Source organism: Trachurus japonicus, chromosome 13 (assembly GCF_045865225.1).
Source record: "Trachurus japonicus isolate A0001 chromosome 13, Traja_1.0".
Lineage (NCBI taxonomy): Eukaryota > Metazoa > Chordata > Actinopteri > Carangiformes > Carangidae > Trachurus > Trachurus japonicus.
The window spans coordinates 33,286,068-33,313,674 of NC_140919.1; the positions used below are offsets into that span (position 1 = coordinate 33,286,068).

The 27,607-nt window shown below is 41.4% G+C and overlaps 2 protein-coding genes across 5 annotated transcripts; both read right to left on the minus strand.

Annotated features, from left to right (window-relative positions):
- Positions 1-630: 630 nt before the first annotated feature.
- On the minus strand, positions 631-10,933 carry apbb1 (amyloid beta (A4) precursor protein-binding, family B, member 1 (Fe65)). 4 transcript variants are annotated; one of them, XM_085796069.1, is made up of 14 exons: positions 10,807-10,933; positions 9,489-10,151; positions 7,373-7,578; positions 7,228-7,287; positions 6,687-6,763; positions 6,526-6,592; positions 5,852-5,998; positions 5,379-5,506; positions 4,632-4,746; positions 4,426-4,510; positions 4,243-4,323; positions 3,965-4,080; positions 3,585-3,761; positions 631-3,329 (listed from the first exon to the last, which is right to left on the minus strand). In XM_085796069.1, exons 2-14 carry the CDS (start codon positions 10,132-10,134, stop codon positions 3,174-3,176), a joined length of 2,061 nt encoding a protein of 686 aa, XP_085652195.1. In that variant the 5' UTR covers positions 10,135-10,151; positions 10,807-10,933; the 3' UTR covers positions 631-3,173. The 4 variants fall into 4 exon arrangements, with proteins under 4 accessions (XP_085652195.1, XP_085652193.1, XP_085652194.1 ...); XM_085796067.1 differs by having other exon boundaries at positions 5,373-5,506; XM_085796068.1 differs by having other exon boundaries at positions 6,687-6,766.
- Positions 10,934-12,330: 1,397 nt separating this feature from the next.
- Positions 12,331-27,102, minus strand: LOC146976332 (scaffold protein ILK). The gene is made up of 13 exons (XM_085796071.1): positions 26,981-27,102; positions 25,473-25,719; positions 18,603-18,768; positions 17,486-17,581; positions 17,279-17,375; positions 17,089-17,172; positions 16,882-16,967; positions 16,648-16,757; positions 16,282-16,409; positions 15,972-16,093; positions 15,722-15,821; positions 14,950-15,080; positions 12,331-13,882 (listed from the first exon to the last, which is right to left on the minus strand). The coding sequence occupies exons 2-13, from the start codon at positions 25,559-25,561 to the stop codon at positions 13,733-13,735; spliced, it is 1,359 nt and encodes a 452-aa protein (XP_085652197.1). The 5' UTR covers positions 25,562-25,719; positions 26,981-27,102; the 3' UTR covers positions 12,331-13,732.
- Positions 27,103-27,607: the final 505 nt, after the last annotated feature.

Sequence of the window (27,607 nt, forward strand, 5' to 3'; positions counted from 1 at the left end):
TATTTGTACAAAAGGAAGCCAGAGTCTTGATCTGTCCGACCGCTCGGGGATCCCGCTGACAGGGCACTCCTCATATCCGTGTGGAGGTGGTGCCGGAGCCCATTATTACCAGTGTGTGGCTGCTGTGGGCTCCACTTGATATGCACCTTTCATCTCTAAAGCCATCTCTCAGGGAAACAATAAGCAGCCCTTCCCATCCTTTTGAACTCACCAGGTGGGGGCAACACTGCTGATATGAAGTGAACAGATGACTTTGGAGGGGGAGGGGGAGAGGGAGGGGGGGTCGTGTTTTGCATTTTCTGTTCGTGCGTTGCGCGTCTGGTCTGTCAATACATGTGGTAAGACCGGTGTCAGCAGCTTTAATGCATATGCAAAAGAGCCAGACAGGTTGTGTGTCGCTTCTTTTACATTTTAATGGAAAAGCTGGGAATGATAGATAAAGCCATTGATAGAAAATGAAAAAAAAATGTCTATGCCTCCACAAGCAGAAACCAAAGAAGACATTTTCAGGCTCAAGGATCCAGACCTGCCCTTTGGAAACCAATCTCCTCAGAGCCACTCTGCTTCACACCAGCTAAAAATAATAATAAAATATCTGTCAAGATATTACAAAGACCACAAGATAAACAGTTCTGATATGTCCACATTTATTGTGCAGTGACTTTTATATACATACATTTTATACATCTAATTTACATGAACAGAAATAAATTAATCTGCTAATGTTCTTTAACTCATCTCTGGCTTTAGTGTTGCCACTGACTGGACACAGCAAACTTTGAAGGAGAAAAAGCACAATAATTCCAAGTGACACGTGAGTGGCGAGGCAGTAATATGAGTCAACGCAGTCTAGTTTTCATTTAGTGTTATATCTTACACATAGAAAAGAAGCAGTTGGTAAGAGTTTCAGTCTTTGATCAAATCTGTTGAAAAAATATCAGTAGGAATCAACAGGAATGAATGAATGTTAAAGGAAGGCCAGTCACCACAAAACACAAACTCCATGACAGCTTTATATTTGGAAATCTCTGCATCAAATACGTGTCACACCTCTCTACAGTCGGATGTGAGGCTTTTACAATTTCTAAGTTTCAAATATGTGTTATATATTCTGTGAACATACATCTCACAACTGACTAACCCTAATTAGTTTTTAGTTTGACTTTTGAAGACACTTCTTTAATCTTTTTTGCAACATAGAAATAAAGAAAGCTGTTGAAAACTAAAAAGAAATAGTAACTATACAATACTGATATCAGGCAAGTGAGACTTTTTGCACCATTTACATGATTATGCACCAACTAGTCAAACATTCAATTTAAAGTCTCACGTTCTCATACCAGCACAATAAAAAAAAGTGATCACGTTGTCTGTTATAGATACAATTTAGTGTAATGTTATACCTAAAATTGTTCCTGATTTGAAAGAAGACATGTAGTTTTTTATTTGTAGACTTGTTTTGTGTCTATGTAGTGTTGTCAGTTCACCTGAGGATGTTCAGTAACTGTGTAACCTACCTATGTTTTAGACAACGTGACCAAACAAACGCCCTGCAGAGCTCAAAATGACCAAAACGTCTTACCAACTGCATCTTAAATATGACTGTTACTATTGTGCTACATACAGTATTTATCACTGACAGACACATAAAGATAAAATACAACTTGGCTAATTAGTGTTTTCTTTATAAAAAGTAAATCTAACGAGCTAATGTGAAAATCATCCTAACTGTGTACATTGTAGTGTGTGGAAACGATAGAAAATACATTAACTGGAGCGGCTGGGGGCCCACACACGTCCAAATTTGGCCAAGGAAAGAAATTAAAAAAAAAAAAAAAAAAAAAGTGAACCACTGGAGAAATCATCTCTAGGTTTCTCATATACACAAACTGTAAATACAAACATTAACCTGCTCTCATCTTTTCAGTCTGAAGAAACTGACAGGAAGTCTAACTTTCTACTGCTAGCTTATGATAAATCACTGACACTAACTAGAGTGACATGCCTATGTAACACGAAACAACACATGGACTCCAGCCTCCTCTTACCATACAGAAACACAGAAAGAATTTACAGGATACATTGATGGGTCTTTAGCACTAAACTGCTGCTGCGGCAGCGAGAACTCTAAGCTATCAAAACATGCAGCTTGTGGTGAGTTTTCTACAGTACTATTCAGTAGTTTGTTGGTGGTAAACAGCCGTGTGAGAACCCAGAGTTTGTATTTCTTATTACTATAATGTCTATCACAAGACAATGATTTCAACATGGCTCTGCTGTTCCATTAGCCTTGCACCCGATCGATTCAGACTCTCAATAAAGTGAACAAATAACCACATCGCAGCCGTCTTTATCACCACACCATACAGGAACATCTGATTATTGCACACTAGCACTGAACTTGCAAATGTTCATGCAGAATGTATGAGAAACACACTACACTCAAATCAGTGGTTGCTCACTACGTGACAGATGACCATACAGTTCTTTGGAAGACTAAAATACATTGTTTGGGAGGGTAAGGGAGATTGAACTACGTGGCACACTAGTGAAACGCTCACAGCGCTCGCGTTACAACCTAAGGTGGTAGAGAGAGGTGCAATGATGTTTTAGAAAATCAGTATTAGGATACTTGACACCATCTGACGACGACTGGGTTACAGTACGTTCTTTAAAACAGTAGAAAAGAGGAGTGTTAAGAGATGGTGATTGCACCGCGGAGGGAAAGGGAAACGAGACAAGTTCTGTGAGAGAATCAAGCAACCTCTTTTCTCCAAGCAAATTCTAGCGTCGGCATGTAAAACACATTACATCCATATCCAACATTCATAGCGTTGTTTCTGTTAAAACACAAAAATAGTTAAGACTCACAGAAAGAATCCCAGCAAAGAAAATAAAATGGATGCCGGGGGTTCATCTGTTTTGAGATGAGAGTTTAAAATTGCGGTATAAAGTAAAAGCTTAAAAAACTAAATAGAGAGAAATAAATGCAATCTTTTCAGACACACATTTTCCCCAGAAAACATCCCACATACTAGACTATCGACTAGACAAGTGACACGGTCGTAAGGCGAAACTGTGGCAGAGGGGATGAGAGGAGGAGGCGTGAGCGAGCGGGGGACTGTAGTGATGGACCGTGTGAGTAATGGACCTTGCATCATCTTCGCTCCGCCTCAAGGGGACTGGGAGCCTGACCTGTAGCTCTTAAAGCTGCCCAGCAGACTCTGCACCCCCTTCTTGACCCGTCGAGCCACAGAGTCAGCGGGAGGAGTGGGCAGGCAGGAGGCGAGGCTGGGCGGACGTGCATCCAAACATTTCTGGTAGCGGAGCTGTGAAAAGAAGAACGCAAAGACAGCATTAAGGGCTGTGCTGCAGACTAAACACTGGAGCGTCCACGTACACAACCGTGACTGACATTTGTGCCTTCCTCAGCTTTGGGACAGAATAAACTTGAAGTTCCTGACAGAGCTAAAAAGACAGACAACACACTTTTCAAACGTCTTCTAGAAATCATCTCTCCATCCATCTCTATCTCCTCTCCTCTCCATCTTCTCGAGCTTTCACCTCCTGTGTTTGTCACTCACCATGCAGGCAGCCTGGACGGCCTCACTCAGACTGGCTGCGTTGGGCTCGCACCAAAACATGTGACAGGTGAAATCTCTGGGACCCTCCGCCATGATGAAAGCGAAGGTGTGAACGTCTTTCCCCACACCCATGAAGGACAGGAAACGCACCCTGCACTCTGACAGCACCTCCTCATTCTGCATGTGAACACAACAGATGTATGAAATATGAACCACAACCTTTAACGGGAACATATCTGACCAAACCTTCATAAAATTTGTTCTAGATTGCGGATTAAAAAAAACACATTTTTTGTTTGAAATATTTTGAATTTTACATCTCTGTCGAGGTAAATTGTTATCCACTGATTTGAAAACCTGCTGAGTTTGTTGTCTGTTACCTTTTTTGACAGAACTGTGAGGGTGGCTGGTGCAACATTCACAGAGACGGGAGTCCAATCATTTCTATCTTTGCTATTTACCGCAGCCTCTAGTGCGTCATTGATTATGTCCATTCCTGAGCAGGGAAAACGCAAACACACACACACACGTACACATAGAGACCATGAGACAAGGCATGAACATTACAGCTACTACTGCACCTATAGTCATGGTGAGGACAACCATAGTTTCAAAGCAGCTTAAGCGTCAACCATTAAATTCGAAACGTTGTTCTTACCAACTGGTTTAGCCACAGCCTCACAGCCAAGGTAAAAAACTTGGAAGCGCTGGAAGAGTTCATTCTTTGGAGCAGGAAACTCTGTTAAAAAAGAAACAGAGGCGGCATCAGGTGATCTGTTCCCAAACTTGTCACATTACATTCGTTATTAGTTGTTATGATAGTCAAAGTGTGTTAGCTTACCTTCAACAGGGATGAGCCCAGGTTTTTCTGGATCAAAGCTCAGTCTGCCCATCCCTGGCTTGGTTGCCTTTCTCTCCATCATTATCTACAGTTATTTAAAAAGGATGGAAATATGTGATGTTCAAATAAGTAACTGGCGGCTATTGTGACCGAAGACACAATCTTGAATTAATAATGAAACTAAATTAAACCCAGCAGCGACTGACCTTTGAGCACATCTCATGTAAGCTGGTGGCGATGTGCTTGGCAGGCGAGTCACAGCGGAAGACATGACACTTCAGAACTTGGGTCAGGTTGTCTCGGGCCACGTAAGCAAAGTCCCTGCAGGTGAAATCAGACGGAAAAGGTCACGTTGATATATTTAAATATTAATACAGCAATAATGTGAGCTTCCAGCTTCAACAAACACAAGCTTGTGTGCACATACAACATACACACAGTCACGACTGCATCACTAACAACCGCAGAAGACAATCATTTAAAAGTATTGGTTGAAGGTAAAAGTAATCATAGTATACCTTTCCCTGTTCGTGGTGGAAAATGCAGCATGAAAGAAAAGACATGGCTGTTAAAAGGACTGATGCAGTGATGAGACAAACTGGGCAAAGCAGGGATGTTATTTCTGTTTGTAATGCACAGAAGAGTCCAGCAGAGGGCAGCAGCGTGTAATTCAAAAGGGTGCGCTCATACAGGAAGAGCAGGCCCTCTGAGTCATAACTGGAGGAGGCTGTGCTTTGTTTTAAATGGGACAACCAGTGAATGTACTGTAGACTTAGACAGGATAATGGAGGCATGTCCAAAACAGTCAAGAGTGTTATCCAACAGGAAATCAGTGAAGACAAAATTGTAGATACATTTCAAAGTTCAGAGATTTCATGCATTATTATTAGCATTATGTTTTGTTTAAAGCGATCGTTCCTTTTTCATTGTGACCTTTTAATGTGGACACTGACCTGCCGTTGTCTCTGCCGACACCCCACACACGAATGCTGCCGATTGGCTGAGCGTGAAGCAGAGTCTGGCCCAGAGGGTCGATCAAGTTCATGGTGTCATTCTCCAGGACCATCAGCATGTCCTTACCCTGTCACAACGCACACTTACTATGAGCAGTTTACCTTAAACACATCTTAACCAATTTGTGGGTCTCTATGAAATTCAGACGCATATGGATGTGTTACTATACTTTTTTTTAAACTTTGGTTCAATGCCAATATGAATTGAACAATTGGAGCTTTTTTCCCCAACTTTAAATCCCTTGAAATTCTATTGACCCAAGTAACCAGGTCAGTGTTTAGCAATAACCATCAAATACAACACTCATTGAAATTTGAGGGTTTTCTGTGTAGATTATTGACAGGTTAATTGCATTTTAAATTTTAGACTTTTTAGGTGTTGTCAGTGAAGTATGTGAGTAAAGTCCCCTTACCTCTCCCCAGATGCCAGCAGTGTCATGAAGGTTGTGTTTGTGATAAGAGAGCTGCCTGATGCAGTTGTTGACGGCAACACTGCTCTTGCCTGGTGCCATGTCCTCCTCAGTCATCTCCACCCAGCCCAGGGAACGCACCGCGAAGGACTGAAACAACAAATATGTGACACATTAGTATAAAACAAGACAATGCACAAGGAAGGTGAAGAACAAAAGAACAGAGACGGTTCAAACACTGAGGTGTGCTGGCTCTTCTAGACAGTAACACTGCTCAATTCACCCCCTTTATTCTCATTGAGTTGTGTAAGATAAGCAATTTAAAAAAAAATTAAAAGATACAAATGTGAATTGCCACCCAATAAAGTATAAAAATACCAACTTCATTTACAGCACATGTATCCATGATGTGTAAGTGAATGAAAGCAGTTCTTCCGAAACCAAAAAAAAAAAAAAGCAACCAAATAGCAAAGTTCAATACCTATTACAAAAAGGTAATCACTTAAATAACATTTAGTTATGGTGCATCCCTCTGAAGACCAACTTCAGCCCTGATGCTAGTCCTGCAGCAGTAATAGCCCAACAGATAAGTCTGGTTCTCAGACCCCTCTCACTTTCAGCAAGTCCAGATAATTCAGCAAACAAACAGACAAACAAACAAACAAAGAGGCATTTACCTTTGTTTCTATGTCTGAGGAAAGTGGCGCGAGCTTCTCTTCTTCCTCAGATTGGCGGTAATTGTAGCTATAACAGTGATGAAAATAGTGTAAGAGAAAATTAATAGATTATGCTAACCTACAACCACCAACTACTGAAAAAAAAGCTTCACAGCACATACTTCAGGTTGATGGATGCATAGCGTAGAGTTGCTCCTTCAAATTCTTTCAGACTTTGATCAGATGCAGCCTCACCCTCCTGCTGAAGACACAAGGAAAATCATAACAATGATACTGTCCGCCGTGCTGAACGTATTCCAGCGAGAACATGTAAGGCTGAGATTTTATCAACAAAGTTTCAATACATTACAGACTCATCTATGAGACATCTGGCATCCTGTCATACTGGACAAACAAAGTATTTCCATGGAAAGCAGACAGCTGATATTGGCTTTTACATTTGTTTTTTTAAGATATATTTTGGGGTTTTATGATAAGACAGTGAGAGAGAGAGGAGGATGACATGCAGAAAAGGGCCACAAGTTGGATTCAAACCCAGGCTGCTGTGGTAAGGACTAGGCTGACAGGGGCAGCAGAGCGCCCAACTGAACAGATATAATAGTGCATAAACGTTATAGGGGCTGCAATTCATGTTGACGAAGACCTAAGTGGAGATTTTTAAGAGATCTTCCAAAACTAAATAACACTCTTTCCCAAACTAACCTTCCACAGTTCCCCTTCACCAGCTCCTTCGTCTGTGCTGGAGAGATGAGCCCAGGAATCCTGGAAAATATAACAAAATCCATTATGACCTGAGATTTCAGAGGTCAGTGCCTTTATCCGTGTAATAAGAGTGTAGAAACCTCACCTCCTGCTCCTCACAGGGTGTCGTCTCCAGGGACATAGTGGAGGACATCATAGAGTCACCAACTTTACCCAGGGGTGAAGGAGGCTCCCACTGGGTGGTGCCGGTGGGGATGTGCCAGTAGTATGTGCCTGATGTGTCTCGCACTCTCATCCATCCTGAAGGCAGGTCTGTGTCCGTCTCAAAAGCACTGGAGTCCCAAAAAGACTCTGGACAGACAGAGAGCAAAGAATAAAAACAGGAAAGTGTGAGTGCCTTGGTGAAAAAGAAAGACAAAGTACAGTAACTGGCCATTCAGGAAAAAAAACAAGAATGAACAAAAAACAAAATGAGGATTCTGTAAAATATGCATCTACGCCATTGTTAAACAATTGTCTTACAATGGTCTCTGAGAATAAGAAAAACTGGCATGTATGGGCATAACCACAATCTTATCTTGTGTTATTCATCTTCGAGTGTTTTGACTTTGACTGTTTTATCAGATTTCCAGTTTGGGGTGATGAAGCATAGTGCTTTGTTTAGTTTCTTCACCTCACTGGTGATAGTAAGAAATGGACATTAACAGCGCACAAACCTGCATCATTACTGAACACTATACGTTCTTATGTACAGGTGCCCTTTTAATATTGCAGAGTATTGATTCTGATGAAATGAGACTGCACTGGCATCATCGAGGAAAATGTTCATTCTGTCATAATATATTAGCCCTGGACAAAAACCAGGACAGAGTATGTTAAATGACTCCACTGCACAGGCTTTAGTATTTTTACTGCACTTACACATACTGATCACACCAATATATAAGGTGACTGAGCCTTGTACAAAAAAGACAACAATTAAAAATGTGCCATGGAAAGAAAGGAAACTTTTAATGTCTCCCAATTTATCATTTATAAACAGTTTGCAAACTTGTCTACAACTGACTATAACGGAGACATCAGCAGCAAAGGACATCCCGAGTTTCTTAGTAGTGTGCAGTATTACACTACAGTATAGTATACAGTATGCCACCAAGTATCTATATGTCTATATGTTAAAACTACTGATTTACTACATAGGGTGCATGTGTGTGTGGGTCACCATGGCAAACAGCAGCCTTAAAGACTACTACTGGAGAAGGAACGATTTCCTGGGGTGGGTCGTTCTTCTCTCTATGAATCTGTCTGTTATCATTGCAAAACGTGACCCAGAGGCAACTCTGTGCTTTGGTACTCTGGCAGTGTGACTAATTCTATCACTATGATAGCATCATACCTGTGCAAAATACAGTCTTGCAACACCAAGTGTGTAGTTGCCATCAAAATGAAGGCCAAGTCTGAAGAGGGGTGTGGTCCTACTTATGAGTTCTGATTACTCATGGATACAATGTTGCATCTCATAATCCAAAAAGTGCAGTCATTTGGACAAGGATAAAGCTCCCTGAATCATAAATCTGACCCACTACATGCTGCAATAAATAAGAAAATGCAAACTTTGCCTCTGTAAGAGGAAGTTGCTAGTGCAAGCAAGAGCTATCGCCAATTCAATTACAATAAAATCATGGTTTTAAAAAAGAAGGGAGTAGAACATACACACACACCTCAACATGCCTACAGGTCTTTCATGAACATGCACATCTACAGGTTGCTGCAAAGTCTGGTACTGTAGCTCTCAACCTTTACTTTATTTTTGTTGCATTTATATTAGATGTTTCGAACTACTGATAGATATTTCTGTCCACTGCCATCAGACTTTTTAATTCTTCTGCAAATGGTAGATGAGCTAACAGACAAATGAGTTTCCTTTTGGGGATTAATAAAGTAATTTGTGTTCGTATTCGTATCAAAGCTGCTGTGATTCCATCACATTATCTGTCTAATGTACATGACAGTGCATTAAATGTGTATAAATGTCCATATACTGGTTATGAATGCTGAAAAGTTGGACTTAAAAAATTAGATAGTGCCCTTTTATCCAGATTGCAATTCATTCATCTGTGACGCTTTTTGTTTTGATCTAATTTTTTCCTTTTCGACGGCTGTTGTGCAAGCTGTGTCATCCTGCTGCTTTTATAGTCATGCAGAAAGCTGTGTTACACCACACATGTGAGGTGCTCAAACCACCTCTGTGTTATGTTTACCTCTGTTGCCATTTGGGGAGCTGTCAGCTGTGTTGTCCTGTGACAGCGCGGGCCAGCTGGACTCTTCATCACTTGGTGTCCCGTTCATGTTGGAGAAGAGAAGGCAGGCGTTTCTCCCCACAATGCTGCCCTCTCTCTGAGACTCCACATTTCCCTGTTCTTCAGCCACTTCCTCCCCTCTGGTATCATCTGTCTCCTCATCGCCCTCTGATTTATTCTCCTTCTCCTTGCAGTCCTCTTCTCTCTCTTTATCCTTCTCCTCCGTGGACTCCAGAGTGTCGATGAGTAGAGGCTCATTCAGGATGTTCTTGGACTCCTCCTGACTGAGACCAGGGCTCATTGCTATTTTGGGAGACTTGGTCTGCTCCTCGTTTCCCTGCTGTTCTTCCTGAGTGGTGTTTTGATGAGGGAAGTCTTCCTTGTTCCCATTCTGGCTGATATTGCAGTTGTGGTCCTGGTCCTGCTGGTTCTCAGCTACTTTCCGCAGCTGGTTCTGGCCCTCTTTGACCCATTTGGCATTGTTGCCCGTGGACTCCTGGTCGCACCAGTGGCTGCTGCTGCTGTCATTCAGCTTGTTCTTGAGCTCTTCGTCCTGCTTTTGTTTATTCACAACGTATGGCATGTCTTCATCGTCATGGCCACCCATGGTAACTTTCCATGTATCTGCAGTGATGGAGGAAGAGGTTGAGATTTATAAACGCTAGCGTTAGCAGGCTAGCTAGCAGATTAGCAAAATAGACATTCAATCGAGAGAGTCTCACTTCAGTTCAAAGCATTGCACGGCGGTTGCTGCTTAAATGTATATTAAAAAGCGTTATCTTTGTCACAATCACCATGAAATGTTAAATTACGAAGTTTATAGCGCGATAACACCAAGGCTACCGCAACATTTATATAACGGGAAGGGAAGTCCGTTTGACATTCACCTATTCCGGGTTGCCCATTGCTGTGCTCACTTTCACTGTTGGATTTTCCGTACCAAAACGAAACGCACTTCACCAGCTTTATCTTCCACTTGCCAACACGACCTTTTTCTTTTCGGATGTGGAGCTAAATATAGAGTCAGTCATGGCCTCTTAGTGTCTGTTTAGATTCAGTCAGCGCGTTATTAACTAAGATCCATCTCTAAAACCACACTATGAGTTAAAAGAAACAGTGATATTCATCAGATGCCACCGCCGCAGCTGGAAATAACGGGCACCGTCCGCCATCATCACCGCCGTCATCTTGGCTAGGCTAACGTTAGCTGCTAACAGGGAAATCAAAGCGAGCGCAGTGATTTGAAGTTGTAAATCTTGTGTCAATAGCATTCACTTACCGGCTCAACCGAAGCTCCTGTTGTCGAAATATGCGGAAGGGTACGAGCTAACTACATATTTCCACAAATCGTGAGGGCTCCGCTCGTCTGTAGGTGGTGTTTTCTGTCAGTGGGCTCGGCTGGTGATGGAGGGCAGACCTGCGTCACGGATTAACGTCACGGCCGCAGCCCAGTGCTGCCCCTCCGGCGGCGGCGAAGAGCTGTAGACCAACTTAATCAAATATAATCCACTTTTAGGCATCTTTTATACTGTTTTTAGAACATATCGACCCGGTGCTGCACACTGTCAGTTTCTCAGGATTAAAATCAATCAATACAGTCCATATAATTTAAATGCCAGTGGGAATATCGACAATGGCTGGGAGGGAGGACAGGGGTAGACTCAATTTATACAGATTGTGTGATCTGCTTTATAAACTATTTCATTTCTTGAACAAATGTTCAAAGAAATATAAATATTTAAATATCAAAGGGGTAATGGATTCTGATACCTACCCGTCAGATTTTACATGAAAGGAAAGTCATAGATGAGTCAAAACTGATAGACTTGACTACATACTTCCCAGTAATCCCTTTGAATGTTGTCCCATTATTTCCGAACTCAACACCATAACAGGGATGACAGGTTCTGATGGCTGGAAATTTGGCTGTCAGATTTTCATGAATATGAAATCATAGAGCAGTCAAATTAATACCCTGACCTGTAAACACTGACCTTAATAATGTGAATTTTGACCTGTTTTTTCCCAAATTCAGAATCAAAAGGGTAAATGGATCCCAATAGCTGGGAATTTGGATTGTTTCCCCAGAGCTGAATATGGAAGGAATCAACTTGTCTTCATAGCCCCTCCTTGAGAAATTCATGGGTTTTCCCAAATACAGCATCGTAACAGAGGGAACAGATTCTGACAGCTAGAAATCACTCTCAGTTGAGTATGAAAGCAACATCACAGATCAGTCATACTGACATAGCACATATGAGTATGTTTGAATGTTGAGATGAGTGTGTTTACTTGCTGATGAACAAACATGCAACATGAGAGCAAATGAAAGTCAAACATGCAGATGTGAGTGACACAGGCAAAGACTCATTCATGGAGAAACACTCCCACAAGTGCTGGTCCTAAAGCAAATAAGCTAAATGCAAATCAAACTTACAAAAATTTTAATGAAATGCAAATCGAGTGAAAGTGTTTTACTTAGGACCTGGATGAGGAGCATTGGAAAAGAGTCTAATTTCCCTAAGTAAATGCCATCCTCCCAAGGAGTCTAACCTTAACCCCTAACACACACACAAATCAATACATTAAATCTCCACACTGTCAAAAGTGCAACTCAACGTCATGTTATTGTGTCTTATATAATGTCTACGGTAATTAAATATCACTCACTGGCTTGATTAATACTTTTTTTAACTTCTTGTTTCACACCCATAGACTGTGTATGTTCACACCTCATATTAGTCCAGCTTTTCCCATACTACCCAATTATATTTGATTCCCAGTATAAATCCACACATTCAAGTTTCCCATATTTTTCCTTTTTAATATACTTATATATAAATACATACATTTGTATAAGTCATTCTTGATTTTGGCTTCAACCTGTGATTCAGCACAAACAAGCAAGCTGGTGGAGGCACAGAAACAATACAGATAAGAAGAAACAACCCATAAGATTGATATAAAGTCAGAACTCACATTGAGGCCCAAAATAATAAACACAAAGTGTTAATGTCCCAGTCACCTTATGTTGGCAGCAGCTTCTGATGTAGCCATAACATTGGGAGGAAAGGCAGTTTCCATGCTTAACAAGTAAACAACAAAATACACCTGTACTGAAGATTTTCATGAATTAATTACAGTCTGGGTTGCAGTTTTCATTCCAGAAGTATTTAAAATGACAATAACACTTGAGTGAGGCACAAACACTTTGAAAGTACTTGAAACGGAGGGTGACTATACTGTTTGTTCAATAGTACAGCAAGCAGAATTTAAATCATAATACAACTGTTTTGAGGGTTAAAATTTGATGAGAAAATACTGAAAATGAACTAGATTACATCAGTATGTTTGAGTAATCTAGCTAATTATCTTACATTATTATAATTAACAAGAGAAAAATAAGCCATCTTTTAATACATCTTAAAAGAAATCTTTCATTAACACCAACATTTTTGCTGCCCTGAAACAAAAACAGAGGATTGTATGGCCAGAATTGTACAGGATACAGTCAGGGACCAATGCTCAAGACAGGCCAAGCTCTACACATCTCTACACAGCCAAGCTGAACGGCACAGCCCTGACACTGTACGCACTCTCACAGACACCACTCATTCATTCTCTCATTAATCTCATTTTTAAATGCTTAGTTTCAGACATTTGTCATGCTTGCCCCTGTTACATACAGTTTGTGTTGCCAACAACAAATATAAACCTTTTCCCCACAAGACAAGCTTTGGGTTAATATGTATTACTTTTGTTACAAACAGAGCAGTTCCCTTACAGGGCGATTTTTAAAACTAAGGCCTTAGATCCACATGGAGTAATGCTGCAGATTGCCATGCTGACCTCCACTGGCTATTCAGTCGTTTAAAGAAGATTGTCCACATGATTACAGTTTAGAGGATGAACAGTCAATATTAAGTTCCTGCGCAGACAGTATAATAAGCAGATCAGTGACAAAGACGAGGACATGGATAAAAACATGATATCACATTGGAAAAAGAAAACAAAAACAATATAAAAAGAAGTGACTGCTGCTGGATTCATCTCAGAAGCAGAAGCTACAGTGGCGTCGAATGCAGCAGTAGAGTGAAGAGTTTAAGGCAATACTGGTAAGCACCACACCACCATATCAGAGGGATATCTGGGGGAAGATGTCCAGTAATTTATCGGTTCAGTACAGGGAGGGCAGAGGAGGTTTTTCACTTGTCCTGCATTTTTTCCAGAATTGGCACAATCATGTCAAACTTCGGCCTCTTAGCTGGGTCTTCGTTCATGCATATCTTCATGAGCTTGCAGATGTGGGGAGAGATGCCGGGAGGGATAGTGGGCCTCAAACCCTCCAAGGCAACCTGAAGGCCAAAACATACTGACATTACATACTGCAGGGTTTCCACGATATACATCTAGTCATAGCATCCAGGTATACAATAGGTTGTTTCAATGGCAGGGAGCTCACGTGGGACTGTCTGTTAAGATGATCACGTGTCACTCTTGGCATGCTCCATTGCCAAGTGATGTGACAGGCTGTTAATGAGTTGGAGCATAGCTGTTATGTGCTTTCATGTTGGGTGTCCCTGACTAAGAATTTCATAGTTAAAGCTGATTTGTCAGATTTTGCTTTAACTCGACTAATCATTGAATTATGTAGTTTTTTCCCTCATTGATTTATGATCTAATTTGAGTTTTTTTCCGCTCCAGAGAAAAGCACTAAAACATCCACATAAACAAATTTAATCCTCAATTGGCATAAGATAACAATAACAGGATGTTCTCCATCCATCCTTTTCCTTATCCCACTCATTAGGCTTAAGTACATGACATGCATCACTGTCTCTCTTTTGGGGACGGTGTAGCGATGAGTGTATCAGTTTGTGCTGTGAATTAATGAGTTTGTATGGGGAAGGAAAACCTGCAAGTCCCATCGTTGTGTGGGCGTATGTGCATCAGTGCTTGTAAAGGTGGTTTAATAGTCACAGCACCATGGACAGCGCTGTTTTCTATGTGTAGCGAGTGTGTGTATACAGGTGCTGTGCGATCAATAGACAGAACGCATCACTCAGTTTAATCTTGTAAATAAAACTTCTAGCCGGAATTAAATTTTCCCTCCATTGAAGGGAAACCACATGAAGTGAGGAGAGACACATAGGACAATCTTTTTATCATAATCACATTTTGCGACGATTCAACGGCGAGATTGACAGTCGAATCAGACTTCTTTGAATTGTATCAACAAATCGCTGACTATTCGGGGTCACCCCTAATGTATACACGTCAAATTATTCTATTTGATTTATTTTCTTATCACTATGGGGTGGGCTGGGTGGGTGGTTCGTGGCCCCACTGCTGAAAAAAATCCTAAATGTCAAATCTCAGAACAAATAGTCCTGAATCAATTAAACGTTTCAGCTCTACAGACCTTCATCCCTATTTCCATGTTCGATAGGTCAGCATAGGGAACCTCTCTGGTCACCAGCTCCCACAGCAGGATGGCAAAGCTCCACATGTCGGCTGACCGACGGTTGATATCCTCCGGCTTTTTCTGCAGGGCTAGGTACCGCAAAGAGCAACAACAGAAACACATTGAAATGAACAAGATACTTCAGCAAAAATCCCTTCTATTCAAGCTCAGCTGGAGGTTTAGACAACACCTTACAAGTGTGCTCACTGAATACAGAAAGACTTTGGTGCAGAAATTAAACACATTTAACTAATATCACTGTTCACTCAGATTGTTAGGTACTCATTGCTCTTTCCATCTGTTATTTACAGGGTGTAAATGTAAAAAAGAGACCTTGCTGAAGATTCCCCACCTTTGCCAAATCTTTACATTTGTACCTTATCACCAGGAGCGCTACCTGTGCTCTCACTTTCCTGGCTCACGACTCATAATACTCTATGCAGGCTGTTTCTATGGTGAATGATGGCAACATCTCTCCTGCATCCCATGCAGCCACGGCTTCCTGAGCTCCATACACTCAGTGCTGCAAAAAGTTCCCTGGTTATTTTCTGACTCCATAACCAGTTTATGTTTCCATCTTGCCTGGATTTCACTGTATCTCTAGGGGAAATCAGCTGTAGATTACATTTGGCTCAGAGACCATCTCGGGTTCCCAGCATCTATTTTTCACGCTCAAGCTTCTGTGGCTTCAGCTGTCACTTCGGATCGGTGCTGTTTGAGTGATGCCTACCCTCAGGGGCTACCCATGCTGGAGAGTACATCCTGCCGGGACACTGGAAGGAAAACTTGACATCTGCCATGCTGATCCTGGCTGTCATGTCTTCATCTATCTGTGGAAACGAGGAACACCGAGTGAGATGTCACTTTCTACTCGTCCAGTTTTCTGGGGCAACACAGTTTCTTTTAATAGGTCATTTCAGTACAACAGTTGGGTAAATTGTATTACAAAAAGCAGTGCTAAAATCACAACATCTCCTTACCATAACACTCTTGCTGTTGAGATAGTGGCGGGGGATCATGGGTTCAAGTGTGTGTAAGAAAGCCATCCCACAAGCAATGTCCAGCGCAAACTTCACCGCTTGCGTCTGATCAACCACGAAGTCTGACGAGAGGATGAGGAACACAAAATAATTAGGTTTCAGCCATTTTGACCACATAACAGGTTGACAGTCACATTCCTGATGTACAGAAAGTGATGGAAACATAATGTGTGCAATAAATCACAAATCGCTGCAAACCACCAAAACTGGTGATAAGAATGGAGTTTGTGACCTGAGTAGAAGTACTCACTGGTGCCTTCATGCAGCACATTGTAGAGAGAGCCGTAAGGCATCCAGTGTGTGATGATGATGGGGTGAGGGGCGGGAGGAGACTGACATGCTCCCAACATGGGTAGGACATTCGGGTGGGAAAATATCCTGGGATGGAGCCCAAGAGGGAGGGACACGGGAGAGAGACAGACAGACAGAAACAGGCAAAACCACAGAGGATTTGACGTAAACAGACGAAACCGTGTGGGATGCAGCAACACGCCCCAAAAGAATAAATAACAACACAAAAAAATACATAAAGTTTGGATCAGCACAATGCAAACAGACAAGTGAGTGACAACAGAACAGAACAGAGGTTGTAATAAAGACAGGATTTAATAATAACCTGAGTTTGGGATACTCCTCATTGAAGTCTCTGCTTTTCCTTGTGGTCCAGTCCCGAACCTTGAGCACCTTAATAACAATTTCATTTCCTTGCCAGCGCCCTTGCCACAGCTACAGACAAGAAATAAATATAGAAAAAAGAGTAGTGAATGACGTGCTCCTTTCTCTGATCTTTAACAGTTCAAGCATTAATGTTCAGCACAATAAACAGTGAAGAATAGAGATATAAAAGTACCTCTCCTGACTGATTCTCATTTATTCTAGCAAGGAGAGAAAGCTGTTTGTAGTCAATGCCTGCGTGTTTGTTCAATGTGCCATTTCCTAAAAACAAGATGAAGACAAACTTAAGTGACAGTTTGAAGTTTGAAGCTCAGACAAAAGCCCCGTTATTTATGTGAAAATGAGCAAAGCACAACACAAAGAGAAAAGCAGCGAGACTCACGGGGTCGAGTTCTGGTGGTGCCTTTCCAGAACGTGTCCTTGAAGGGAATTTTAGTCAAGTTCTGTCCCAGTTTCTCAGCTTTTTCTGGGTGATGAAGAAGTAGGGAAAAAATCAACAGAAGCACGGCTGATCGCTACTGAGATATATTTAAAACGGGTGCAATAACAACTGCAATGGGCAGCTGGGATACCTCGGAGGAGTTCACGCAGGTGAGGTTTGGCTTTGTCCAGAGGAGTTTCCCCATATTTGTTACAGATGCTCACTTGAGCTCCATTTGTCACAAGATCCTGGAAAAGAGTAAAGCAGAGTGGTCTCAACGACATCTTCTAATGGTTATCCTGAGGGGAACTGACAGATAAGCCTCTTCTTTCTTCTCACCAGCAGGGGGTGCACTAACCTCAGTCACTTGGTCTTGGCCCCAGAAGCAGGCATAATGCAGTGGTGTGTTTCCGTGCTCATTGGCAGCATTTGTGTCTGCTTTGCACTGGATCAGCTAAAAGAAAGAGAAACAAAGGATTATGAGCAAAGCAAAGCTGGTCAGATCTTGTTTGGGCTGTATACAGGGATGACTGTTGATGCTGCCAAGAAAAATCATGAGAGTGTGTCTTGCCTGTGGACACATACCAGAGGTATTGAGACATGACTAATATTAAACTCAATAGCTGCCTGGCAGCTATTCTAAATCAGACACTCTGCAGCAGAAGCCTGCCTCACATTATGGCAACACGACTCTGCACAACACTGACTTCCAGATTAACTTTGCATGTCTGTCATGGCCTGATGTTAATACCTTTCAACAAATACAATTATAGAGCAGTCACTTTGTGTTTTTCCATTTTACCAACTACAGGCGCTTTACATATATATTAAATTTACATCCACATGGACATTCACATGTCAAGCTGCATATTGCATCTCTAAGAGTAAAGTGATTACAAAGCCTTAGATATAGGATGTTAGCATATAGGCTAGTCTTGTCTCTTGTGCTGCAGGTGAGTCTCTTCTACTGCATGGGCGCTTGTGCTGACACAGACTAGCTACCACCAGCAGATTTATTTAAATTAACATGTGGGTAAAGTGACTGAACCTGAATAACTAAAAGGATTGATTGGTGGATCTATTTTGTGGAAAATCACTACCTCTTTCATGTTATAAAATGCTAGTAGTAAATTAGCGCAGTGGTTCACAAAGATGTTATATTATATTTTCCCTTGACACTGACAAATCTGATGAGTCCTCTCTTTGCTGATTGTAGGGCTGCAAGAACAGACAAGACCTTCGTTTTTCTAATTGCTGTTCAGATTACAACACTTTGGGTTTCATAACATCCTGTTTTTACGAGTCAACTTAAAGAGATATCAATATTTTGGTCACACCATATAGGATCTATTCAAACATATACGTATTATAAGTTGTAATGACAGGGAGGTTATTCATTCGATGACAATCATCTAAAAAGATTTACTATGTGGTACCATGGAGTGGATAGACCCCAGCATTTAGATGAACCTCACCTTTCCCACAATCTCTCGATGTCCATGGCTGGAGGCCAGGTGAAGGGGCGTGTCGTCTCCACGGTTCATGACGTTGATGCGAGCTCCTCTCATGATGAGCATGTCCACCACGTTGGAGCGGCCTTCCCTGCATGCCCAGTGGAGAGGGCTGAAGCCGTGGTCATCTCTACAGTGAGACAGAAGTATTCACATTCAGCACAAGCTACACAAAAACCTTTAATAATCATAATAATATTGCATTTCATGTATAAAGCAAAAGAGAAGATAAAGGTGTGGATGAGTTTCTCAGCATCACGTAGGGTGAGGGTGGGACAGAGTCTGGCTGTATTCCTGAGGTGGTAAAACTGTATTTTGCAAAGATGTTTGATGTGGGTCTCAAACCTGATGCTGAGATTGATGACTAATGATGACAGAGAAATGTCCTTCCCAGAGAAGGTGATGCAGGTTATGGTGGATGTTCTGGTCTGGTGAGGGAAACCAATGAAGTTGGCTTTGGTTTTGAACTGTTAAGCTGAAGAAAGTTGTGCTTCATCCACATCCTTATTTCCTCCAGACAGGCAGTGATCATGTATCTGTCTCCATATAGTTGTGTGTTATCAGCATAACAATAAAAGAGGTTCCAAAGCGACTGATGACTTTGCCGAGCGGGAGCACGTAAAGAGTGAATAAAATGGGTCCAAGAACTGATCCTTGTGGAACTCCACTTTAACGTAACAAGGACTTGGAATAACTGCAGGACAGGCAGGAAACGTTACAAAGACCCGAGGGACAGAAAAGTATGCAGAAACCTCAGCTCTTAACATATCTACATTAGGTTTTTCCCAGCTCTGTGGTAAAACGGGCACAGCGCCAAGGGGTACAGACAAGGAGGGATTTTTGGAAGGCATGTGTTTGTGCCGTGACAATAAAAATATCACTTTTCACAAGTGTGCATTTCTCAGAAAAACTAGATGGTCATTATAAAGCATACACATGTTTCTGCCCAGGAAATGGTTCTTAACACTTGAAATACTGTACATGCAACTCCCAGTATATTAAATCAACCTATATAAAACACTCCAGTGCCATTATATGGTAATTTCTGCTGTTATAGTTTTAGAGCCGTTGGATTATACCATGCTTCAATGCTATTTTGCCCGTTCCAGCTGAAATATATAATGAATATTAGAAAGGCCTCTTTGTACAAAATGTTACAATTCAACAGTACTACAGTATTACATTGTTTTAGGCTAATGTAACACTGCTGCACATAATGAGGAATTTCATTTGTATTCATAGTGATTTTGTGTCATTTTCTCCCTGTGAAAAAGGAAGTTGATGCAACTCAGACTGAGACCAGAGCTTAAAGGCCCCTGGCACCCATCATTCCTCTTTGTCTCAGTGACTCTGGCAACGACACATGTAGGACGGTGGCCTCGATTACATGACAGAGTGACTAATGGTGTACCACCTCAGAGAAACAGAGATAAAGACTGAGAGATTAAGACACAGCCTGAGCCGAGTGAAAGAGTGTCAATCAGAAAAAGGCAGAAAGAAAAAAGAAACACTTGGTTGAGTGTTTGCTACTGTTCTTTTAAGGGCCTGTGAGACTTCCTCTCGCAGCACTGCACTACAGCAGCTGTGCGATTGTCTCCGACACCATTGTCTTTTAACTCTATCTTCTCCCTCTTAGTTAAATTAAGACAGCTGGACTATGCTGGTAATTTCCTATTCTCTGTGTGCTTCACTGTGCAAAGACACTGCACAACCCATCTGTCACCAATGTTATGCCCTTACTCTAAAATTATGAGTAGGGAGATGCCATAATAATGCAATCTGAGAACTGAGGGAGTATTATGAATCTGCAGGAATTTGAACCGTCCGGCCCCCCACCACCACCCGCCATCAATTCACTGGCTTGTATTCACACATCCTGCAGAGCTCCACTCAAAAGCAGCATCGAGAGTTTCACAGAGACCCTCAGTCCCACAACACACATACATCTGTGCATCTGGGTGACCGGCTGCAGTCACACCAGATCTGCTCCCTGTGTAATTTCCTCTCAGCCCAAAAGGCCAAATCCTAAAAACTAATTAGCCTACGCTTATGAGAGAAAAACTCCCCACAGGCCCACGTCTATGATTTTATGAGTTTTTTGTGTTAAGCTTCAGTCTGTTTAGGGGAGGAGGTGGATTTGTGACAAACTTAGCCTAATGGCTCATTACTTAGAAACAGGAAGGTGCACAATAATAGAAAAATATCACCCTGTTTTTCTGTATCATCTTCAATTTATAGATATAACTGGAGCTCAGCTATTTGTATAGTTGATCAATCATTTACCACTTATCAATATAAAGCTCCAGTTTTCTCTGGTTTCTCTGCCAACTGACTTATCTTTGAGCACTGGTGAGTGAGTTGGACAAAATAAGACTTCTGAAGTCAACACCTCGGACATTGTATGACATGTTTCTCTCCAACGCCAGTAAATTTATAATGGTGCTATAAAACAAATTGTTTCAGCAAACTTGTGTGCTCATGTGTAACAGCCCAATTTTAAGGGATGCAGTAAAACAATCAAATCACACAATATACCATCCATTTTACTATGAACAGGAAATAAAAAGCAATGCTCAACAAGTCTAGAACCATTTAAAAGTCAAATGTAAAGCAATGTTGCTTAATTTAGCTAAAAGGGCCCCAACTCCACCTGGCTAACACTGGCTAAAACTGCAAATGTTTTTGTGTATTTTCTGTTCACTTGTTTTTAATGCGAGCTTTCCCTTTCAGCTAGTTTCATTCACACAACCCAAAGGCAGATGAGTGGCAGGGTTTTCTTCAGCTCGCCCCCTCCACTTTGGCTGCGGTAATTTATTTCAGGCACTTCCACCTGCCAACACAGCTCAGTTTAGCAGACGGAAAAGCCCAAGGAAGCGCCCCTGTCTGCACCCTGTATGTCTCTGGCTCGACATCCCAGCCAGGATAACAAGCCTGAGCTGGGGGACAACAAATCATCTTAGTGGAAAGGTAAAATAAACCAGTTCTCCAAGACTTTGTATGTGAGAAGTAGTACAGTCACTTCTGCTGTCATTAGAGTGTGTCAAGTAGAACTGCTCTACAAAAAAGAATAGAAAAATTAAAGAAACAGCAGACTAGAAATCACCTTATCTTCAGCTACTGAGGCTCAGAAGGTGGTGTCACATACTGTAGCTGTGTATATTATCCTCACATGAACAACAAAAAAAAGTATTAATACTGCTGATAGCTGATAGTTATCTCTGCTTCTGTATAACCTGCCATCACAGCTAGCTTATAGACAAAAGCTATACAACACTGTGCCCGAATACTCAGTTTTATAATATGACAAATGTTTGGCAGTTGTGCCTGAAAACTAACTTCAATGATGAATTTGTCTATCAATTGTTGCAGCTCCACAGCTGGTTCTAACTTTGTTAAAGGGATTATTATTATTAAAGTATTTTCCACTCTTTCCTGAATAAACATGAAAAGCGGATTTCTAAATTGGTGTGTGTGTATTAATAACCCAGCAGTCATGTTAAAGCTAATTATTGTGTGGACTCTTTAACATAAACTGCTAACACCGCTTCTTAACCTCTAACAACTATAATAAGTGCTGTCCTGCTGTTAGTAATAATCATGTGTGAATGGTAAAGTGTTCTGCTTGAATTATAATCCTCACATGTGCAGAGCTTCTTTTGGACATAAATGATGAGGAGGCTAAACACAGACGGCCATCGAAGCCACAATCACACACTCATAGGCCAAAGAAAACACAAGAGCGTTTTAAGACCCATTTAAAATCAAAACACCAAATATTCTCTAAATTTGAACTTCTCAAAGTGGCGATTTCCTGCTTCTCTTGTGATATACGATACTTAACTAAATATCTTTAGGTTGTGGCTTGATGTTCAGACAAAATGAGTAATCTGAAACGTCACCTTTGGATCTAGAGAAGTACTTGTCAGTATCAATTAAAGCAGAAGTAAGCGATCCGGTCGTTTTGGCTAATGCTGCGTTCCAGGCAGGCTTTTGAAACCGTAAATTACAGCTTCAAGTCACGACTTAGTAGCGTTCTAGGCAACCCGCAACTCGCGTTTCTTCGACCTGTTGCCTGTGAAAGTGCACTATAACGGCCACTCGTAACTTCCGACCCGTGAACTCGCACCAGATCGAACTGGTACGACTTCACAGGTTGTAAAAACACGAGTTACGGGCTGCCCTGAACGCACCATAACGTCTTGTCAGCCGACGGAGTTAGCAGCCCCCGCCCTCGTCATGGATCTATTGGTCCTCGTCCCTAGGTCACCACATTCACGCGCATCCCTTGGCTGCACACACAGCCCTTCATGCCGTTCTCTCTCCTCATTGGATAAAACTTGTAGGATACGAGAAAAGTTTTCTCCTCAGCTCAGAGCAGAGTCACTGACAGCCCTGTGTTTCGGTCCAAATACTCTATGTAAGTGATTGCTGTCGGAAGATATAACTATTTAAGACTTATATTAACACAAATATATCGCTTACTTCTGCTTTAATCAACTCCAAATATAACTTGCAGGTATTTTCTTCCCACCTGTGCATCGTTCCTCTTCTGGAACTGTTGTTTATCACTTAACAAACAAGCAAACACACAAATAAATAAACTAAGCTAAATTTAAATGATGGTTAAAAACCACATCCTGACCCTCATGCTGGTTTTTGACACTGAAACATAGCTCTCTACTAAAGTAGCAGCGTAAAACAAGATTCAGAGACAGAGATGATGACAATATTGTAAACATTAGGGAGAATTTAAACTTTGCAATTAACTCTTGTAAACTTTGAGGAAATGTTTAGGGGAAATGACTGGAGCTATCTAATACCGCTGGGAGACAAAATACCAGAAACATCAGTGGAGGAGGGGAAGGTGAAGCGCTCTGCTATGGCTTACTGTGCATTCCTCTAGAAAAAAAAAATACCATTTAGTCTCACACACACACACAGATTCTCTGTCTTGTCACACATAACTCTTCCAGTCCTGCCCACTACAATAATCTCCTCCTCCCTCTCAGTTTTGGTAGGTGGTAAGACGGTTCCCTTAAGGCCCGTGTGTTATTCCTTGTAAGGAGATTCAGCATTCCACTACTACTCTTCGTGTGGGAGTTGCAACGGTGTAAACACACCGTCAATGAGCGGCACAGATGATAAAACAGTGAGGATCTGATAGGCTGGGATGTAGCAGGTTTACTGACACAGAGAAAGGGAAGAACTGGAAGTTCTGTAGGGAAATGAAAAGGCAAAAATAAATGTGTTTCACCCACTGGGGGGTGATACATCAACCACGAAAGGGAACTTGACATGTAATCAGCTAATGGACGAGTCACGTGGAGATGCATGTAGTATCCACATTGGCTTGATGCAATCATACAGTCTCACAAAGATAAGAGAATTAAAACAATGCATGTCGGCCAGCTGATACTTGCATACTGCATACTATTACTGCAACTATTTTTGAAAATAAGAAGCTTTCCAATAAACATCATGGGATTTAAAATCTCAAAAAAAACGAAAACATAACTCTGACTTGATGAAAATAATTAGTCGTTGTAATGCTCCTAAAGACATCTCAGCTTCAGAAATTATCAAAACAATGTTGTGTTTTCATACAGTGCCTTACATGAATCGATTTGGCTCATTAGTTTGTTTGTTGATGTTATCACATAAGTTTGCTTCTTTCTGCCCCCTTTCATTCAGGAGTTGAATTATTTTTGGTTTTTTCCCCAATGAATGAAACAAATAAATAAACTAAACTTGAACACGAATAGATTTAGCTAATTAGTCTGTTTGTTGATGTTATCAGTGCTACTTTTCTTTAAAATCATGATTCATTTCTCCTGATTACTACATGTGGCAGTATAAAAGACAATTCAACCAGTTAACATGCTATGCCTTTTTTCTTACCATACATGTACCAAAGCGAAGGAGAAGAAAAAAACCCCCAAAAAGAGAGCAGTTCCTTGGTTGTAATAACAGAGTTACAATAATTACATGAATCAATTCATTCTGTTCTTGTTTGCTTTGAAAACAAATGCTGGTGCTAAAAGTCCAGAAGACAATCTTCCTGGGTGGCCATCAGAATTGGACTGAGCAGCTCTGCCAAGTTTGTCTTTACTGAGTCAGCTGAGGATACAAGAGAAGCCCAAGACTGACTTATTACAACTATTAGACAGATGTTTCATGTGCTGCTGAACATCTTACAGAACCCTTCAGTCCTCTCTGCACCTAAACACTGAATAAATGCCCCCTACAAAGGTCCATCGTTTTTTGTTTTTTTTTTGTAGCAAGAACCGAAAGCGTAACTAACTCTACCATCACTGCGTGTTTCCTGTCCAACATCACGCTTTTGAATTATTCCACTGGCATTTGGGGAATAAACATGTGCCCAAAAGGAAATGGGTTCAATCTCAGGCCACAATCTCACTGGGGACTGAAAAGGCGGGCTCTCAGTCTGCACGATGCAACGCTTAAAGTAAGCAATGATACTGTAGTGTAACTGATGTTGCCTTGAGATTTTGATCCACTGATTCCAGCATCACAAACTCACGTTGCTGAAGTCACGCGCAGTTAAGTACAACTGTCCAAAAGTAACTATTATATACATTAATAAATAATGGAGACAGAAAAAGTAACAGGTAGCTCTTCTTTAAGAGGACACCAAGCACATTAAACCATAAGCCGCATTTCCAGCTCATCCTCTGTGACAGCAGGAGCCTGCTGCTGACTTCACTTTTAGAGAAATTATGAGCTAATCTCAGTTTTGACACAGTAACCTCTTATTCCATTGGACTGAACAATACTCATAAAAGAAGATACATGCATATAGAAACCTTAGCTCACCCTTGGTTGAGGTCATTCTCTGTATTGTCCAACCATAAGCGAACCGCTACTGCATTGCCTTCTCGACACTGCGTAAAGATGTCATCCATTTTGGCTGAAGTGTTCTCCTAAAATGCAGATGCAGAACTAAACTGGAGCAGTAGAAAGAGGCGTCCCGAGGGGTTCAGGAGAGTCCTGGTACGCATCAGTCCCTCATCTGGGACACTGAGGGACACAACCAGAGATGCTCTGCAACACTCCAGCAACCCTGGGAAAGGGGAAACACAAACAGGGATACTGCTCAGTTGAAACACTTTTCTATCATTACCACTTCCTTTCCAAGCAAGATATTGGTTTGTCACCCCGACGTTCATTTTTGTTTAACAGACACAAAAAGAAGAAATCCAAGCAACCAAGACACTTTGCGTTGAGTAATCTTATCCACTTCAGTAATTCTGGGTGGATGCTGATTACAGCATTGTGACTCACAACACTTGGCTCCCTGACCACCATGCTTCATGTTCATTTCTGGACTTCCTTTTTATTTTAACTAATTCAACTGATCGAACAAAATACATATGATGGTTATTTCTGTAATAACAAATGACTCTCGCTTGCCAGACCCTCCTCCAGAAAAGAAGGAGACCAAGCAAATACATAGACACTAACTAGTTCCAGCTTCTGAGCTCTGAGGGTTTACTATTTGTCTCAGCAATATGCAGATTATAGACAGTTATTTGCATCCCTCATCTGATCTCCTTTTAATAAACACAGAAAGGAGAAGATGTGAATGTCTTACTTGAACCTTTCATATTTCACATAGCTTGAACTACTACACTGAGGTCATCTGTAGGCATGAAGTTCATGAAGACATCATATTATGAGGGGTCCGTGACTCAACAGAATAATTATAACTCAATAATAACTCAAAGAACTGGATCACACTTTAAACTTTAACTTACAACACCTATGAAGGAAGGGATTTAACATTTCTGAATAAGCAACAAACTCAAATAGAAAAGGTTATGGCAGATGTTTAAAACGACAGCTGCAGGCCATTATTAAACATAAGAATGATCCGCAGTTCATATAACAGAGGTAGGTTTACTTTTCATTCATTTTGTGACATAAACACGACACCAGTCCAGACTCACAGTCATTAGTTTATCTCCAACACTTCACAGCAGCTCTAGACTAGCTGCTCTGCTATCCGGCTAACTCCTGAGTAATAAAGCTCGTTTCGGGTTTTGCTGCTTATCCCCTCGGCTCCGGTCAGGACCGCGGTGTGCTCTCAGTACAGTGGATAAAATAGAAACGACTCCATTTACTTCCATTTATAAACCAGCATCTCCTGTTTGACTAAAGGAGCTGGAGGGAGGCTGCTGCTGCTAACAAGCTAACCACCTAAACTGACGCCACGGACTGGCTCACTCATTTCACGTTGAATGATAGAGAATAACACACACACAAAAACAAACATTATTTAGTAGTTTGGGCAAGTCAAAGTGAAAAATGAACGATTAACTTACCAGAAACGCTCGCCTGTTCCGGTGTAAGGCGGTCGGAGAGCAACAGTTATTAGCAGCGTTGCGTTGTCTCCAGTGAGTGAGCGCAGGGCTGTCCACACCCTCACCGCCTCCTACCTAGTGAGGGCTGCGGGGCCGCGCCCCCTACAGGCGGCCGGGAGAACTGCAACAGGTCGCAATATTCATCGCCTCAGGTTATGTTTATTTATCACAATCATTATCGTTTCAAACTGCAACAATGAGATTTTATCTTCGTGACTGCCGTATCAAAAAACGTTTTTTGGTCCCGCATCACGTTGTATTTGTTCTACCTTGCAAAGAAATTATAACGATATTATCTGCGAAAGGTTTAAGTCCTCACAATTCTCTCTTCTCGCTATAAAGTTTCTCTAGCATATGGCATAAACAAACAACCCCAATGGGCTCTATATGCACAGCTCCACTACTTCCTGAATTTAAGGAAGCTCCTTTATTTCCTGTCTTACATTATTGGACAAACTGATTAATCCAGATGTGTCTGACCATTGTGACTACTCAAACACACCTGGATTAATCAGTTTGTCCAATAATGTAAGACAGGAAATAAAGGAGCTTCCTTAAGTTCAGGAAGTAGAGTAGTAGCAATTGCTA

Bases quoted from the DNA above. Each gene is read 5' to 3' on its own strand.
- apbb1 (XM_085796066.1), bottom strand. From the start codon at position 10,134: ATGGGTGGCCATGACGATGAAGACATGCCATACGTTGTGAATAAACAA. The intron at 5,999-6,525 runs GTAAATGCCTCT...TTGTTGTTTCAG, and splicing joins CCTCAGACATAGAAACAAAG to TCCTTCGCGGTGCGTTCCCT. The intron at 3,330-3,584 runs GTGAGTGACAAA...TTCTTTTCACAG, and splicing joins CCGTCCAGGCTGCCTGCATG to CTCCGCTACCAGAAATGTTT.
- LOC146976332 (XM_085796071.1), bottom strand. From the start codon at position 25,561: ATGGATGACATCTTTACGCAGTGTCGAGAAGGCAATGCAGTAGCGGTT. The intron at 17,582-18,602 runs GTGAGGTTCATC...TCTTTCTTTTAG, and splicing joins ATCGAGAGATTGTGGGAAAG to CTGATCCAGTGCAAAGCAGA. The intron at 13,883-14,949 runs GTCTGTAGAGCT...TTTGGCCTTCAG, and splicing joins ACATGGAAATAGGGATGAAG to GTTGCCTTGGAGGGTTTGAG.